General features: G+C 45.6%; 1 protein-coding gene across 3 annotated transcripts; it reads left to right on the plus strand.

Moving 5' to 3' along the window:
- The first annotated feature begins 506 nt into the window (after positions 1 to 506).
- On the plus strand, positions 507 to 6312 carry GJB1 (gap junction protein beta 1). 3 transcript variants are annotated; one of them, XM_036411547.2, is made up of 3 exons: positions 593 to 641; positions 3969 to 4018; positions 4836 to 6312. In XM_036411547.2, exon 3 carries the CDS (start codon positions 4852 to 4854, stop codon positions 5701 to 5703), a length of 852 nt encoding a protein of 283 aa, XP_036267440.1. In that variant the 5' UTR covers positions 593 to 641; positions 3969 to 4018; positions 4836 to 4851; the 3' UTR covers positions 5704 to 6312. The 3 variants fall into 3 exon arrangements, with proteins under 3 accessions (XP_036267441.1, XP_036267440.1, XP_036267442.1); XM_036411548.2 differs by lacking the exon at positions 3969 to 4018 and having other exon boundaries at positions 507 to 641; XM_036411549.1 differs by lacking the exons at positions 593 to 641; positions 3969 to 4018 and adding an exon at positions 4365 to 4466.
- Positions 6313 to 17954: the final 11642 nt, after the last annotated feature.

Consider the following 17954-nt stretch of genomic DNA (forward strand, 5'->3'; position numbering starts at 1 on the left):
AAAGGTTTTAGGGTTCTGGGACGGGATTGGTAATACTTTAGTCCAAAAAAAAAAATACTTTAGTCTATCTCTATGCACTCAAGACATGGACAATAAGCAGAGAGCCCTGATGCTGCCAGGTGGGTGAAGTAGAGTCATCCCCACTTTGACCTCAGGGTGCCAATAAACATCCTCCCCAGCATAATATCCTTTTAGAGGCTGGTAGCTATAAAAGATGAAAGGGAACACAGGAGCCCTCTCTGCAGCTCACCCACACTACAGTTGGCCAGGGGGAGGGGGAAGGTTGGGAGTTGTTGATGAGCTCAGGTCCATGCAGTTCAGTCTCACAGATGAGATGGGCTAAACATGGGCACGTGGGTAACAAAGATGCCTCTCTTCCTCTGGGACAGAGCAGTAACTCCAGACTATGTGATCTGTCTATCCAAACCCATTGGAAACTCAGGGGATCGATCTTATTTAATAATTCTGTGTGTGTGAGGAGGTGGAGCTGGTTAATGTTTGTCTGGTTCCTCTTGGGCTTTGGGCCATATCTGGCTCCAGCCCTGGGTTTTTTGCCCCTCCCCTGGGCTGGGCTGACAATACCTAGTGGCATAGTGCAGACACGTCTGCAGACATTCCCGGGAAAGAGCAGCAGCAACCAGGTGAGGAAGCTGGGGCTGAGAGAGGTGGACCAGGGGGCCCTGGTATGGTTCACGGGGGGCAGAAATGGGGGCTGGGAAAGGCCTGTGTCTTATCTTCTCTTGGCCTTGGCATTCAGCCACTTTGATTTCTTCTATGCTTCCCTCTGAGTTGGGGTGAGGAGGCCCCTTCTGCCAGGTGGCAAGCTTGCTTAGCCTCTCTTTGTAGCCTCAATTCTTATCCTCTGGATCCTCTCAATCTTTTTCCCCAGCTAAGGATCCCCTTCATCCCCACAGGGCCAAGTTCCCAGGATTTGCGAGCCTTCCCCCGCTCCCCACCTCCACCTCCCCACCCCCACTCCCAGCACAGGGTAGTCAAGTTGATCTCTTTAGAACATCTCCTACCACACAGGGTTAGGCTTCAGTGGGACTATTGGGCACTGCTGTTTTCCTTCTCTAATTGGAAGGCAAACCAGGCATTCAACCAATATGGGGGCTGAGGGTAGATGAACACAGTGCACTCAGTAGGTGCAGAGGGCCAGCTAACAGAATTAAAATTTTGGAGAATGCATTTCCATGTTCTTGAGGTAGGCAGCTAGATTTAAACAGAGCTTGGAGTAATTGATAATTTGGAGATCTGAAGAGATTGCCTTCCAGCTGTTTGAAAGTTGTTCCAGCTGTTAGGAATGGCATGGTAGAATGCATGGACTTAGAAAATGAGATCAGGGGAGGATAATAGAGATAAGAAAGAGGGGTTTGAATGGATAGAGTATAGATGTGGATGCAGCAAAGCACTGGGGAAGGACCCAGGCTTTGTTGAGGAACCAACATGAGTCCTAACTGGAGCGCCAGCACTTGCTCAGCTTCTTTAAGTCTTCGTTGTCTTGTATAGTTAAACATGAGGGCAAAACACACCAGGAGCAACACAGAGCACATAAATATCTGGACTTTAACCCAAAGTAAAAAAAAAAAAAAAGGTTTGGATTTCAAAATCAGGTCACGCCCCTGGATGTTTTTTAAAATGAAACCCTTGAGGTACTAATGTTGGCATAGGGATCAGCTCTACTTCCAAAAAGGAGAGCAAAAATTGAGACCCAAGTGCCCACACAAGAGTCCTTAGGGGCCCAAAGGGAGCTACTGGCCATGTCCCAGAACACTGAATAAAAGCTACAAGAACCTAGAAACTCAAATGTGGCTAGGCTGTCTGTGGGGCACCCCAAAGGCTAGAAAGAAGAGAGAGCTGAAACTTGCTTTGGAGTTTGAGTAAGCAGAGAAGAAAGCTAAGGAAGGGAAGATAGAAAAAAAAAAAAAAAAAAACAGGATGCAACAGAAAACCCTGGGAAGGAAGGAAAAGAGTTGTCAGCCGAAACCGGTTTGGCTCAGTGGATAAAGCATCGGCCTGTAGACTGAAGGGTCCCGGATTCGATTCCGGTCAAGGGCATGTACCTTGGTTGCAGGCACATCCCTAGTAGGGGGTGTGCAAGAGGCAACTGATCGATAACTCTCTCTCATCAATGTTTCTAACTCTCATCTCTCTCCCTTCCTCTCTGTAAAAAATCAATAAAATACATTTAAAAAAAGAAAAGAAAAAAAAAGAAAGAAAGAAAAGAGTTGTCAGTTGATAGGAAAGAGAAGGGACTACAAGAGAATAAAGCCAGACCAGTTTTGAATATCCCTGTTTCTAAAAACACAAAAAAGAAAATTATTAATCCCAGCCAAGCAGTAGAGTTTATGGGACAGAATATGGGCTCTGGAGTCAACTTAGCTTGGCTCGGTCATGTGCTAACCGCGCAACCCTTGTGACCCTTGTACAAACCCCTTCACCTTTCTTTACCTCAGTTTCCCCATCTGTGACATGAGGACTCAAAATAACACCTACCTGGTGGGGTTGTTCCGAGTTTTACATGAGATGGTGTGTATGCAAGGGCCTGGCATATAACAGGTGCTCAGTAATTGATTATTCTTAATGTTTCTTGACTACATGTTTCTGAACATAATGTCTCACATTACAAAACATTTCTTTACAGTTAACTGTGGTGCCTCCTGTGGCAGTTCTGCATTCAGAACCCTAGGCTTGGGAGAAAGGACACCTGTGTTCCTGTTCCCCCATGCTGGCTTAGGCCCATAGCATGAACTCACTAATGATTTTACATTAAATGAAGAAACCTTGTTCAAATAAGTAATCTATGTCCTGTGGACCATCCCTTTATCCCCTAGTTTCTTTCATCCCATTCTGCAACTTTTCCGGTTGCTAATACCCCCTCTCCCCCCTGGAACAGAGAGGACCACCCAGAACTGGATACGGGGTTTCTGCCACAACCACTGCCCCTGCAGTAGGGGAAGTGAATGCCCTGCATTTTCTGCAAGTTCAGGCCTGTGTCCTCACATCCAGTTCCCTGCTTCCAGTATGATCTCCTTACAACTTAATGGCAGAAGTGGTGGGAAGTAGGGGGGAGGCCTTCTTGCCTACCTAAGGGATAAGGGTGAATTTCTTCCCTAGAGCAACTGGCAAGCTTGGGAAACCAGGAGGTTACAGTGTACACTTGACATAGGGGGCAGGGTAGCAATGGAACAGTCTGTTCCACCTCAGATGGACACTATAAGTCAACAATAGCATTGGGAAGAAAAAAGAGAGAGATTGGGTTTGGCAGCCCGCTCAGTCCCCCAAATTGACATTGTTTTCTCTTCCTGGTAAGGTTCTTACTTCCCTTGATCAGCACTATGAAAGTGGAGCTGAGCTAAGAACTATTGCAGGTTGCTTAATAACCCTGGATATTAAGGCTGTTTATAGATGAGCAAGCAGGCTCAGAAAAGTTCAGTCACTAGCCCGGGGTCATATTTGGTGCAGAACCAGGATTCAAACCCAAAGCTGTGTAACCCTTACTGGTTCCGTCTTCTTTCTATTTGATTGTTTGACTCTCTTTCTCGTTCTGGCTTGCCCACCCTCTGTATGGGTTCCCTTTCCAGCAGCTCAAGAAGTGGTCAGGGTATGTTCCATGATACTAGATTTGGAATTCACTCACAGGTCAACGGCTTCTTTATTGCTCACACTTTTATGAGTAACATTAGCCTTGGCTTTTGCTGTTGTTGTTACTATCGGCTAGCCTTGGCTTTTGCTGACACTATCTGCAAAAGCACAGCTATACTGTGGAAAGAGCTTAGGCTTCTGCTTCAGAACCTTTTATGTTTCATCATACTCCAACACTTCCACGCTGTGTGACTTAACTTATCTGAGCTATAGCTTCCTCATCTGGAAAGACAGTCCTTACAGGTTGGCTAAGTGGATCAAAAGAAAGGATGTATGAGAAAATGCCTAGAACACAGTTCCTGGCTTTCCTCTCCTCTATCTAGCTTACCCATACCCTGGAGGGGATCTAAGTCTAGGAACAATCCAGCAGACCATAAGTTTCTAGTAGGATCATGGGAAAGGGCCTGGGCTAAGAGTGTCATGGTTCTCTCTGGTGCCCTCTTATATGTACCTGTCTTTGTTACATCTCCTCCCCCTCCTTTGCGACAATTCTTCTGGTGGGGCTATGGGGTGGTGCGGCGATGGACCGGGCGGGCACAGAACAGGTGGGTGCAGGCTGGGTGTCTGGCGCTGGGACACAAGTGCTCTGTGTATAGGGTGGGCGGAAGTCAGGGCGTTTGATCTGAATTCTAAAGGGCGTTGTTCAGAGACCCACAAAGGTCCCATTGTGCAGACACAGGGTATAAAGCAGCATATGACTCCCCAGCACCGGGTGGTGATGAATTGGGACGCAGGCGCGGACCCAGGGACCACTCCCCCGGCACAGACATGAGACCATAGGGGACCTGTCTGGGTGGCCTCAGGGACAGGCGCTCCCCAAGGTAACAGGGCTTTTGGGGGTTTCCCCAGCTTCAAACTTAAGGAGCTGGAGGATGGGGAACTAAAAAGGGATGGCTAAAGACAGAACAAGATGTGCCTGGCACAGAAAGGGGCTAGAGAGGAATAAATGTTGGATGAAAGCAAAAAATGAGAGATGGGGCTCAGGGAAATCAAGTGAAGTGAGTGAGTGAGGAGGAGAGGCTGGCAAGGGAGATGGGGTGATGATGAAAGTTATGATTATCTTTCTTCTTTTCTTGTTACTGGCTCTTGGAAGACCTGGTGGAGGGGTGGGGGTGGTTCAGATGGTGTTATGGTGGCCGTCCTTCTGCCCCAGCTCTCTGACAGCTTGCTTTGTGGCTCATGTCTTACAGGTGTGAATGAGGCAGGATGAACTGGACAGGCTTGTACACCGTGCTCAGTGGCGTGAACCGGCATTCTACTGCCATTGGCCGAGTATGGCTCTCAGTCATCTTCATCTTCAGAATCATGGTGCTGGTGGTGGCTGCCGAGAGTGTGTGGGGTGACGAGAAGTCTTCCTTCATCTGCAACACCCTCCAGCCCGGCTGCAACAGTGTCTGCTATGACCATTTTTTCCCCATTTCCCATGTGCGTCTGTGGTCTCTGCAACTCATCTTGGTTTCCACCCCAGCTCTCCTCGTGGCCATGCATGTGGCTCACCAGCAACACATAGAAAAGAAAATGCTGCGACTTGAAGGCCATGGGGACCCCTTACATCTGGAGGAGGTGAAGAGGCACAAGGTCCACATCTCAGGGACATTGTGGTGGACCTATGTCATCAGCGTGGTCTTCCGGCTGCTGTTCGAGGCTGTCTTCATGTACGTCTTTTATTTGCTCTACCCTGGCTATGCCATGGTGCGGCTTGTCAAGTGTGAGGCCTACCCCTGCCCCAACACAGTGGACTGCTTTGTGTCCCGCCCCACGGAGAAAACAGTCTTCACGGTCTTCATGCTGGTTGCCTCCGGCATCTGCATCATCCTCAATGTGGCCGAAGTGGTGTACCTCATCATCCGGGCCTGTGCCCGCCGGGCCCGACGCCACTCCAATCCGCCCTCCCGCAAGGGCTCAGGCTTTGGCCACCGCCTCTCACCTGAATACAAGCAGAATGAGATCAACAAGCTGCTGAGTGAGCAGGATGGCTCCCTGAAAGACATACTGCGACGCAGCCCTGGCACTGGGGCCGGGCTGGCTGAGAAGAGTGACCGCTGCTCCGCCTGCTGATGCCACATACCAGGCAACCTCCCATCCCGCCCCCACCCCACCCTGCCCGAGCCTCCTTCCCCTATGCCGGTGCACAGGCCTCTACCTGCCAGGGAGAGAGAGCTCCATCAAAACTTTCCTTCCCCCCCTACTCCCTTTCCTACCCCCGCCTGCCGCCTGCGGGGCTACAGAGGTGGGGAGCCCGAATGCTCAAGGTTAGTGAGGGTGTGGGGCAGCTCTTGTTGCCTGTACCCCTTCTTCTTCCCTCTCCTTCCCCGGAGCCACTGGGGAAAAGAGATAAGATGCTCTGACAACATCTCCAATTATGAAACTAATCTTAACCCTGTGCTGTCAGATACCCTATTTGTGGAGTCACATCAGTAGGAAGGGAAGGAGCAAGGGAGGGTGCTGTGGACCTGTGGGTGGAGAAGGGAGGGTAGCAAGAAAAGGAGAAGCAGTGCTCGTGTCCTCAAAGAAAAAAAAAAAGGACGTATCTGGGGTGGAGGAGTTAGGGAGGGAGAAAGAAGCAGGCAGATAAATTGGAATAGGGGTTAGTCAGGGCTGCCTTTACCTCTAGTCCCCAAGGCCTCTCTCTGCCTGAAATGTTACACATTAAACAGGATTTTACAGAAAATGAAGGGGTGGCTTGTGTGTTTGTCAAGTTCTTTCTGCTGTAACCTCTGACCTCTCTCGGCTGAGCTGGCCTTGGCTTTTGCTGATCAAGAAAGGAATGGGTGGGGGGAAAAAGAAAAGAAAGGAGTGGGTGGCAGAAAACAGTGATTTGAGGAGCTGAACCTGTAAATGATATACCGCAGCCCTACTGGCCCTCAAAACCAGCCCCTGAGCTGTTCTCCCCTGAGTTCTATTATTTTGTCTTTTGGGGCTTTCCCCCCATTTTTTAATAATATCTTTATTGGGATCTAATTTACTTATTCCCCTCCTCTGGTTCTATTTAATTTTTTATCCATTTTAAGTATAAGATTTATTGAGTTCTGGTAATTGTGTGCAGTTTTATAAATGTGACCACAATATATTAGAAAACAGAAACAACTCAAAAAGTTTCCTTGGGCCTCATCCTCTGATTTTGAAAATATTAAAATGATGAACCCTCTGGGAACAGAGGAAATGATAAAGAAATTTCATAGCTCTTAGAGAGGAGCACACATTTCCTCACTACCTTGGTGAAGGCCCCTCCTCTGCGCTCCTGGGAGAAATAGTGCCCCTCCTCCCTTGAAATTCAACATTCTCGGCAAACTAGTGCCCCACAAGCCATCTATCCAATTAGGCAGTGACTTTGGCCCCTTCCCTTTGGACTTAGCCCCTAATTCTGCCCTCCTCTCCAGTTTCTTCCCCCAATGATCAATGCCACGGACCCCAGAGATGTTTCCAACGCAGGTCAAACATGGCATAGCAAGTTTCCTCACCAGCATAGCATCACTCTCCAAAGCAGCAAGTAACCTCTCCTTCCTTTGTCAGCTGTGGTAGGAAAAGGCTCAGACAGGGACTTGACCTAGCAGTGTTCCAGTCCAGCTTCTGTCACTTATTAGCAAGGTGTTCCCTTCTCCAAGTCTCATTTCCCTTGAGCAAATAGAGCTAGCCTCATGCATCTCTAAGCTCCCTTTAACACTATGTGCCTCTGGGATTCTTAAAAGTCTTCTCAGCCTCAAGGTCAGGGGGAGACCCTGTCAGAATCTCTGCCCTCACCAATAGCCGCTCACAGTAAAATTTCCTTCCACAGCAAATTTTCTCTCCTCAGCTTTCCTATCTCCTAACAGAAAAAAAAGGATTTGCCACTCCATCTTAGAGTGTGCTGGCTCCCTCTGGGAAGAACAGATGGAAATAAAAAAAATCAAGCATAATGTTTTTTTTTAAATATATATTTTATTGATTTTTTACAGAGGGGAAGAGAGGGGGATAGAAAGCCAGAAACATCAATGAGAAGGAAACATTGATCAGCTGCCTCCTGCACACCCCTCAGTGGCGATATGCTGGCAACCAAGGTACATGCCCTTGACTGGAATCGAACCTGGGATCCTTCAGTCCACAGGCCGCGGCTTCATCCACTGAGCCAAACCGGTTACGGCAATCAGGCATAATCTTATAAGAATTGCTCTCCTCTAGAAACAGTCTCTTCTTCCTATAGGAAGCATGGAAGTTTTCCTCATTTGAGGCTGTTTCTCCTTTAGAAAGGAAATAAGGAGCTTCCTCCTCTCTTAAAGGAGATACATCCTTTTCCTGCAAGAAATATCCTTTCTCCTTAGAAACCAACATCATATCCTGTCAATGGCCCAGTCCTATTCCCACTTGACAGGTTCTGCCTGGCCTAGTCCAGGAATCAAAGGAATGCAGCTTGGTGGGTATTTACAGCCCCTTCTTTAACATAGGTTAGGCTTGGCATTAAAGTATTATGGAATCAGTAAATGAAACAGGCAGGCATTTCCATCTAGCAGCCACTGTGTGTATCCAGGCTATCTGATTGGGTCTCTGAATCACTTCATGGTTGCCATGCCAATTCTCTATGGATACCTCAGCCTGCTTTGAAATCCCATTTCAGCTGGCTGGAACCTTGATTACTCTCCTAGTTCAGCCTGTCCCTTCATCCAAGAGCTGACTATGTCCCTTTGCCCGCAGCTCCTGGCAGTTCTGCACACATATGCCTCTAAAAGGTCATAAATGTCCCTAAAAGCCTCAGTACCATACTCTAGAGACAATGATTATTAGGCCTTTTTGCCCTCTTTCAGACCCCTTGAATATTGACCCTTAGATGAATCATGCTCAAGGGAAGCTTGCAACACTTTTTGGACTTTGCTGTTTGGACTGCTGGCCGTTCCCTGGGGAGCCAATCTTATTACTGCCAAGTTCTTTGCACTCACTTCAGCTTAGCTGAACCAGCCTTGCTTCTTTCTGGTTCCTTGCAAGTTTTAGCATGGTTGGGGTCACAACATGAGGAACTGTATTGAAGGGTCGCAGCATTAGAAAGGTTGAGAACCACTGATTTAAGGGCAGTAGGGACAGAATATAGGCATGTGCTTAGGTTCTGCACCGTGAAAGGGTAGTGTGTGCTCAGTGTGATTAGAGCAGAGAATGCATGGGATTTGGTGGAGGTCTAATAGGAGGTGAGACTGGCAAAGTAGATTGGAGCCAGTTCATGAAGCTGAAACCGGACAACCAATGGGTCCAGGCTGCCTGTCACTACTTGAGCCAATTCAACAGAGACAGGGTAGAATCATATTTCCAATAATTTTTTCCAATAATGCCGGCAATATGGGAGAGCAGCAGGTCACCCAAGAAAATCTGTTCTGCACCCCGCTATAAGCCAGGTGCTTATATTTGGTAGGATGATGATTACATGGGGAAGTAGGAATTACAGGAATGGAGAAGTAGGCAATGGGGGCTGGGGTGGGACTCCATTATTTGGCAACAAGGTTGTTAATCTTTCCATGAAAATAGGCAGTTTTTGAATGGGAATGGACTGCATTTCAAGGTTGACTCCCAGGTCCAAGGTTGACTGTCAGGTTCCAGGGATGTACAACTCCCAGCTATGTTAGAATATCCTTTCTTTCATCAGAACAAGGCAATTACGATTAACCAAGCATGAATAATATTTCTTATAACTATAGCTAGTCTCCAATATCTATTTTTGCCCCTAACAAAGGAACTCATATAATGCACATGGCAGTTTGCACATGAATTTGAATTCTCAGCCATCACATATAGGAACCCTTGTGACTTCCAAGTTAGGCCCCTGCTATACTTACAGGCAATTCTGTACTCATAATTATAGATTGACTGTGGAGATCTTGAGGAGATTCAGGCCAGGGAAGACCTTTGCACAAATAGATACATTAAGGTTGACGATGAACTATGGAAGAAAAAGCAATGATTTAACAGTGGACTTCCAGGAGAAAGGGTAATTTACACAATGGTGACCACTGTTCTCCATTCCAACTGAAGAAAGTCTCTCTGAAAAGTCAGTATAGCATAGTGATTAAAAGTATGGTTCACTGCCAAAATCGGTTTAGTTCAGTGGATAGTGTCGGTCTGCGGACTGAAGGGTCCCGGCTTTGATTCTGGTCAGGGGCACATACCTGGGTTGCGGGCACATCCCCAGTAGGAGGTGTGCAGGAAGCAGCTGATCGATGTTTCTCTCTCATTGATGTTTCTCTCTATTCCTCTCCCTTCCTCTCTGTAAAAAATCAATAATATGTATATATATTTTTAAAAAGCATGGTTCACTTCCTACCTGCATGAATTCAGTTAAGTTACTCAATCACTCTGTGCCTCTGTTTCCTCATCTGTCATAGAAAGATAATTACAGTCCCTATGTCATAGGGGTATAGTAAGGAATAAATGTGCTGATTATATATAAAGCACTTGGGAGAGTGCCTAGTTGATAGTAAATTCTATACAAGTGTATGCTGTTATGATTTCATCTCCCCATCTTTTCCATCCTCCAGCTATTCACAAACTCATTCAAACACTGAGCTAAACTCTTTGTTGCACCTAATTAACATGCTTTCTTGATTGTTTGGTTGTCAATTGCCACATATTTGTGCTTAAGTAAGCAAGTCTGCATGTTTGCACACATATGTCACAATATATATGACCACATTTGTGTATATATGTAGCAGGATGGCTGTGAAGGGCATCTTAATTCTTAATGTAGTTTTAATGAAAAGGTATGTCTCAGTTGTAATATAGTCTGAAACTTTATTATCAGGCTTAGACATCATTTAGGTGGATGAAAGGAAAGGAGACTACTTATGGAGCATACAGGATGGACCAGATTTGGTGCTAAATTAAGTGCTTACATACATAATCTAAGTAATGATGAGGTAGCTATTACTATACCCACACATGCAGATGAAGGAATGAAGGTTCAGAAAAGGTAAGTAATACCCTGTTTCCCTGAAAATAAGACAGTGTCTTATATTAATTTTTGCTCCCAAAGATGCGCTAGGTCTTCTTTTCAGGGAATGTCTTATTTTTCCATGAAGAAGAATATGGTACACATTTATTGTTAAATGAAAATAAAGGAAATTTATTACCTGTATACAGTACGGTAGTACGGTAGTTGTCAACACAAACCAGACAAACTGTGAATCCTACAGTATCAAGAATTTACTCATTTATTCAATGACAATCATGTCATCATCTTCGGGAACATCATCAGAACAATCCAATTCCTGAATTTCCTGGTGAATTTCTTGTGACTCCATTTCTTTCAGAATCAGTGGACCAAATCTCTCATGTTTAGCAATAGCACTGTCTTTAAATGAGTACTTCTTGACAAGGTAGCCTGCTCGCAGTGATTTTCTCCCATGAATTCTTCACCCAAGTCACAACTTCTTGCAGTTTAGGTTTCACAAAGTTTCTAAGACAGAGCCTAGGGGGGGCCTTATTTTTGGGGGATGCCTTATATTTCACTCAGAAGAAAACCTGTAAGTAGGTCTTATTTTCGGAGGATGTTTTCTTTTCGGGGAAACACGGTATGTCCAAACGTTGCACAGCTTAAAGCTGCAGCTCTAGAATTAAAGCTTAAACCTATGCTAATCCAAAATTTGTGCTGTATTCTTTATAACAAAACTAGAGGCCTGGTAAACGAATTCATGCATGGGTGAGATCCAGCCAGTCTTCCCTGATGGGGACCAATCAGAGCTGGGCTGGCAGAGAGGAGGGGCTGAGGAGGTTGGCTGGCCAGCCCCGCCCCTGATCAGGGTGCAGGGGGTGGGGGTTGATCGGGGGCTGGGCCAGCTAGGGGGAGGGGCTGCAGAAAATTGGGAGGGAACGATAGGGTCCCCCATCATGTCGGTTGACCACCACAATGCATACCATAGCAACCAATCATTCCACCTTTCTGGTCACTTTTATCTACAATATATATATAAAAACCTAAGTGACCATTAGGATGGAACAACTGGTCGACCAGTTGCTATCATGTACACTGACCAACCAGGGGGCAGATGCTCAATGCAAAGTTGCCCCTGGTGGTTAATGTGCTCCCACAGCCAACCTCCCATGGCCCCTCCACTGGGCCAGCAAACCTCCCATGGTCCCTCTGGCTGGCTAGTCCCCCCCATAGGCCTTAATTGCCAGCCAGCCCGAGGAACCCCACCCTGGCACAAATTCGTGCACCAGGCCACTAGTATATACAGATAAGCAGTCTGTGCTACCTGAGGGAGTGTTTCAGGACACAGGGTAGCATGGGGTGGAATGGAAGAAGCTCATTGTGAAATAATATCCCTAAATATTAACTTGCTTGAAAACAACATGTGTACTTGGGGATCCCTAAGGTCAAGGGTGAGAAATGGTGGAGATTTCAAAAGTTTATATTGATTTAAGGGTTTGGAGGGCAGGAGTTCTGAATAACTGTCTCTCTCCATCTTGCCTGCACTCCCCAAATTGTCTTGCTTCATGGAGATGGACTTCTGGATCCTGCTCCAGGCAGAGATCTTTGGAGAAGCCCCTTTTACTCCAGACTGCCTTCCCTGTCAGGACACAGGGCAGATCCTTCCTCAACTTTCACTAACTTTCAAAGGCAGGCTTGGTTTTGCCTTGCCCCTCCTCCTCACCTTTCCTTCAAGGGACAAAGCCTTTCTGTTCTGGGGTCGAACGAATCCTGGGTTCAAGATAAGACCACCGGAGGCTGATGATTTATTAAAAAAAAAAAAAAAAAAAAAAAAAACAGGCAAAGAATTATTGAAATATCTGGCCAGGACAGCTGCAAGAGCACACGCAGGCGGACTCCACATGACTGCACTGTTTCAGGGGCAAGTAGTTCTTTTTAAAGGTTCTGAGAAGGAAAACCCCTATTTTGCAACAAACTGTTATTTGGAATTTTCTGCTGTTCTTCCTAGATAAAATGTTGCTTTCTAGTTTGCTTTAGCCAGTTTGAAGAATGATGAAGACAAACCTAGCTGTCTGACCTTGTAGGCCAGAGACCAGATATGCCCACAATCTCAATACCATGCCAAGTGCACTTCTTCAATTGGATAGAACTGTATTGTTTTCAAGGCCAGCATCGAGATAGCCACTAAGTGCACATAGGGCTGGCTCTTTAATAAAAAATAAATTAAAAAAAGGAAGTTCTGCCTGTAATCTTGCTTAGAATTTGAATTCATCCTCCCTAAGCCCATCACGTGATGAACAAAGCAAGTCTCTCCAAACTCTCCCCCTGCACCGTCTGACCGCTGGGGAACTCTGCAACATTCAAACAACAGGAATTTTCCTTTGTTCTAAATTCTAAATCCTAAAGACTATATTCTAAAACCTGGGGTCAGCCCGCAGGATCGTTCCCAGTCACATCCTGCTGGACATTGGAATGTGGCCCTGTCTTGCAGAAGCAGAACTCAGTGGTTAATCTCCAAAGGTTATGGTCACAGGCACAGGAAAATTGCCTTAGCAGGTTTAAAATTCAGACAGCAGTTTTTACCTGAGATGTATATTCTTAATGTCTTATTTCACTTTCATTCCACAATTAGAGATAAAAGTCTTGAAATGCAGATGCCTTAGAGAATTTATGCCAACTAAAACTCATTTACACTAAAATATAATCAGTAAGCCTAAAAACAAGGCTAGTAATGTTGTTTCCCAAATATTTATCAAGTCCCTTTCCTTCTCAGCTGCTTTTCTTCAACATATTGTGTGCCTTCCTTCAGGCCATGCTGATAATGTGGACAATAAAAGCTATTGTTTATTAAGCACTTGCTGCGTGCTGGGCACTGTGCTAACAAGTCAACTCCCTTAATTCTCACCACTGTTTGAGATAAGTACCATGACTGTCCCCATTTAAAGATGAGGAGCCCAGCCAGTGTGGCTCAGTGGTTGAACATCAGCCTATGAACTAGGAGGTCAGGATTTGATTCCCCATTAGGGCCCATGCCCAGGTTTCAGGATTGAGCATACGGGAGGCAGCTAATCAATGATTCTCATCACTGATGTTTCTATTTCTCTCTCCTACTCCCTTCCTCTCTGAAATCAATAAAAATAAAGATTAGGACACTGAAGTCCACATGGATTAAATAACTTGCCCAGGCCACATGGCTAGGAAAGAATGGACAGAGCCAGGGAACTAGAACTCATGTCTGTCAGACACTGAAGCAAAGCATGGAACGTTTCTGTTCCACTGCCTCCCTGTATTTCTTCAACACCCAGTTCTCCCCCACCTCACCCAGACATGCTAGAGTCACTTTAAACATGAAGCACAGCCTGCCAATTCTTTGTGAAAATCCTTTACTGGCTTTCCATCACTTTGAGAATAAAGCATGACTGCTCTGGTTTGCCAGGACCAATGGCTTTCCCAGGATGCTGGACTTTCATCACTAAAACCGGCAAAGTCATGGGCAAACTGAGATGGTCAGTCACTCTAGCAGGAGTTGGCATGGCCTTCAATGCCTTTCACAGCCTGATCCTTAGTGTCCCAGCAACACCTCTCACCACTGCTCACCTTTCTTACTGCACCCTCTCCACCTCCTCTGCAACCCAACCACCCTTGCCTGAAGACACTCCATATTCTCACACACCTCCATGCCTTTGCACACACTGATACCTGCACCTTTATGCTGCCTTACAAGCTATGCCCACTTTTCATGAAAACCCAGCACCCATATCACCTGTATGGTCTTGCTTTCCTAATAGAGAATAAGTAATAATTACATTCTACCCTGATAATTGTATTGACATGTGAGTCTTCCCCAGGGTCAGGACTAGGGTGAGGCAATTGAGGCACCTAAGGTGCAACATTTCAGGAGGCATTCACTCTCAGGGTTGCACAAATGCCAACCCTGTACTCGCATGATCCCAGCTGTGCTTCCTTACATTTTGCACTCTAGGTACTTTGATTACCCTGCCCTAGTCCCAGGCCTGGTCCTCCCTATCAGACTAGGGACTTTTCAAGAGCAGACTACAGGTTCTTACTCATCTATATATCCCTGGTGGCCAGCACAAGGCTGGGCACAGAGTCCAAATGTAGTTGAACAAATGAAATCAGACACTTCTCTGTTCTAGCAGAGAAAGGAGGTAGGAGAGCCAGGTGACTTTGGGCCCTGTTGAGGACGGGAGAGGGAGAAGGCAAATTTAATAGACTTCATTCATCTTGGCCTGGGGTATGAGACAGTTTTTCATCAGGTGGTTCTGCCTTTGGCATCTGGCAGATTTGGGGCTTCTCCAACTTCTCTGGTCTCTCTGTCAGTTCCTTTCTCTGCTTAACTGGAGATATTTTTCCAAGGTACCATTTTTGTCCTCTTCTCTCTTCATTCTATTACTCCCCTAAGTGGTCTTGTCCACTCACACAGCTTCAGCTAGAGGCTGTTTGCAGATGACTTCTTTTCTTTTTTCTTTTTTTAAATATTTTATTGATTTTCCACAGAGAGGAAGGAAGAGGAATAGAGAGCTAGAAACGTCGATGAGAGAGAAACATCGACCAACTGCCTCCTGCACATCCCCCACTGGGGATGTGCCCGCAACCAATGTACATGCCCTTGACTGGAATCGAACCCGGGACCTTTCAGTCTGCAGACCGACGCTCTATCCACTGAGCCAAACTGCTTTCAGCTGCAGATGACTTTTTAATTGACACCTCATGCATGCCAGACAGAAAAAGACAAATATTGTATGATCTCACATGTGGAGTCTGAACTTGCCTGGCCAGTGTAACTCAGTGGTTGAGCATTGACCTATGAACTAGGAGGTCACAATTCAATTCCCAGTAAGGGCACATGCTGGGGTTGTGAGCTCGATCCCCAGCAGGCAGCGTGCAGGAGGAAGACGATCAATGATTTCTAATCGTTGATGTTTCTATCTCTCTCCCTCTCCCTTCCTCTTTGAAATCAATAAAAATGTATCTTTTTTTAATGTATTTTCTTAAATTTTTTTAGAGAGGAAGAGAGAGGGATAGAAAGTTAGAAATATCGATGAAAGAGAAACATCAATCAGCTGCCTCCTGCACACCCCCTACTGGAAATGTGCTGCAACCAAGGTACGTGCCCTTGACTGGAATCGAACCTGGGACCCTTCAGTCCGCAGGCCAACGCTCTACCACTGAGCCAAACAAGTTAGGGCAATAAAAATGTATCTTAAAAAAAAAAAAGCTGAACTCAGAGAAACAGAGAGTAAAACCATGGTTTCCAGGGGCTGGAAGGATATAGATTAAATAGGGAGATGTTGGTCAAAGGGTACAAACTTTCACTTATAAGACGAATAAATTCTGGAGCTCTAATATACAGCATGTTGACTATAGTTAACAATACTGTGTGATATATTTGAAAGTTGCTAAGAGAATAGATCTTAAATGTTCTCACCACAAAAGAAGAAATGGTAATTATTTGGGTATCAAATCAACATGGTGTACACTTTTGTAAAAGGCCAAATGGGAAGACACCTGGACATTCTGTAGATTGTTGCTGACTGGACCGGGATATTGGCAGAATCATGTCAGTTGCACTCCCGCCCTGGGAGTGCGGAGATGTTCTTAGTTCCTGACTAATGTGTTTGTTCAGGAGGAAGGAGTGGGTGGAACCTGGGCTCTCCCAGGGTCCTTGTTTTCCTGTGAAACCCCTTGTTGGATTGGAGTGTAAATAGATATGCTGTGTGGCTCAGGAGGTTGTCAGTCTGTCTCTCCAGCAGAGGAGGTCAGCGGCCCTCCCAGCTCCCAGCTTGAAATCTATTTCCATGTCTTCTCTCTTTATTTCTAATATCTCTCAATCCCTGGGCACCTCCGCTTAGAACCGGTTCATTCATCTCTCTTCTCATGTGGGACATGGAAAAGGGAGATCCCTGCAGCTTCAGGCCCCAACACACTTTAAACTTAGGCGGTGTTATATGTCAATTATATCTCAATAAATCTGGAAAAAATAGACACTTTGTCTCTCTTCTATGCCTCAGGGGAGAAAAAGAGGAACAATTGTAATAATCTGAACAATAAAGATTAAAAATGAAGAAAATAATAAAAAATTAAAAAAATTCAAGTTTGCGTGTTCTTTCTGCTATACCATGTTACACTGCCCACCATGTGGATATTTTATAGTCTTGAACCCAACATGATCAAAACCTCAACTTGTTATCAATCTCTTCCTACTCCCCCCCCACTCCCCAGCCAAAAAAATAAAAATAAAAACAAAACCGTGTCCATTTTCCAACTTGGGTAAAGGCATCTCCCATTCAAAACATGGGACTCATGCTTCATGTACAATTATCTTTTTTTAAAATATATTTTATTGGTTTTACACAGAGAGGAATTGAAAGGGACAGAGAGTTAGAAACTTCAATGAGAGAGAAACATCGACCAGTTGCCTCCTGCACACCCCTATTGGGGATGTGCCCGCAACCAAAGTACATGCCCTTGACCGGAATCAAACCCGGACCTTTCAGTCCGCAGGCCGATACTCTATCCACTGAGCCAAACCGGTCCCGGCCAATTATCTTTTTTTTTTTTTTTAATGCTTTTTTATTTGCGAAAGAGAAACATAAATGTGAGAGCAAAACATCAATTGTCTTCCTCCTGCACACCCCTTACAGGGGATAGAGCCCAAAACCCAAGCACATGCCCTGACCAGGCGACCTTCTGGTGCACAGGACAAGAACCAACCGAGCTACATTAACCTAGGCTCAATGTACAATTATTCCCTCTCCCCCAGATCCTGCAGACTGACCTTCATGAATTCATTCTCTCTTTTCTTTCTATATCCCCACAGCTCCCGTTGAGGCCCACATAACTTTTTTTTTTTCAGGATGGCTTTTTTAAAAAATTTAAATTCTTAAAGTATTACATATGCCCTTTTCCCCTCATTGACCTCTCCCAGCCACTCCCACCCCCCAGCACATGCCCTCACCCCTGTGTCCATTAGTTACGCTTACTGGTAAACCCACATAACTTGTCATACCTTTTCACTGATCTGCTACCGTCCCTGTCCTCCATGTTGTTCTAGGGATCTCCTCCCTAAAACAACATATCTGATCTTGTAATTCCCCGACTGGAAAAACCTCAGCCTTTGCTTGTGCTGATCCCCAACTCCTCCCACTTACTGAGGCCCAGGTCAAAAGCCACTTTGTTCAGAAAACTCATACAAACTCCCTATAATCTCTTTCTTCAAACCCACAGACTTGGTATATCAGGATGACACTCTAACCAACTGAGCTACAGGGCCAGGGCTAACCTCCCTATAACCTTAGAGTTCCTTATTCTTCTACTTACTCTCCCACAGCACTAGATATTTCTTTCTGTATCTTACAACTACCTATGCACTGATCTCATCCCAGCCCCTCTAGCTTGGGAA

This window comes from Pipistrellus kuhlii, unplaced genomic scaffold, assembly GCF_014108245.1.
Source record: "Pipistrellus kuhlii isolate mPipKuh1 unplaced genomic scaffold, mPipKuh1.p scaffold_m20_p_40, whole genome shotgun sequence".
Classification (NCBI taxonomy): domain Eukaryota; kingdom Metazoa; phylum Chordata; class Mammalia; order Chiroptera; family Vespertilionidae; genus Pipistrellus; species Pipistrellus kuhlii.

What these genes read in the sequence shown, in the direction of transcription:
- GJB1 (XM_036411548.2), top strand. Translation starts at nt 4,852, where the DNA reads ATGAACTGGACAGGCTTGTACACCGTGCTCAGTGGCGTGAACCGGCAT.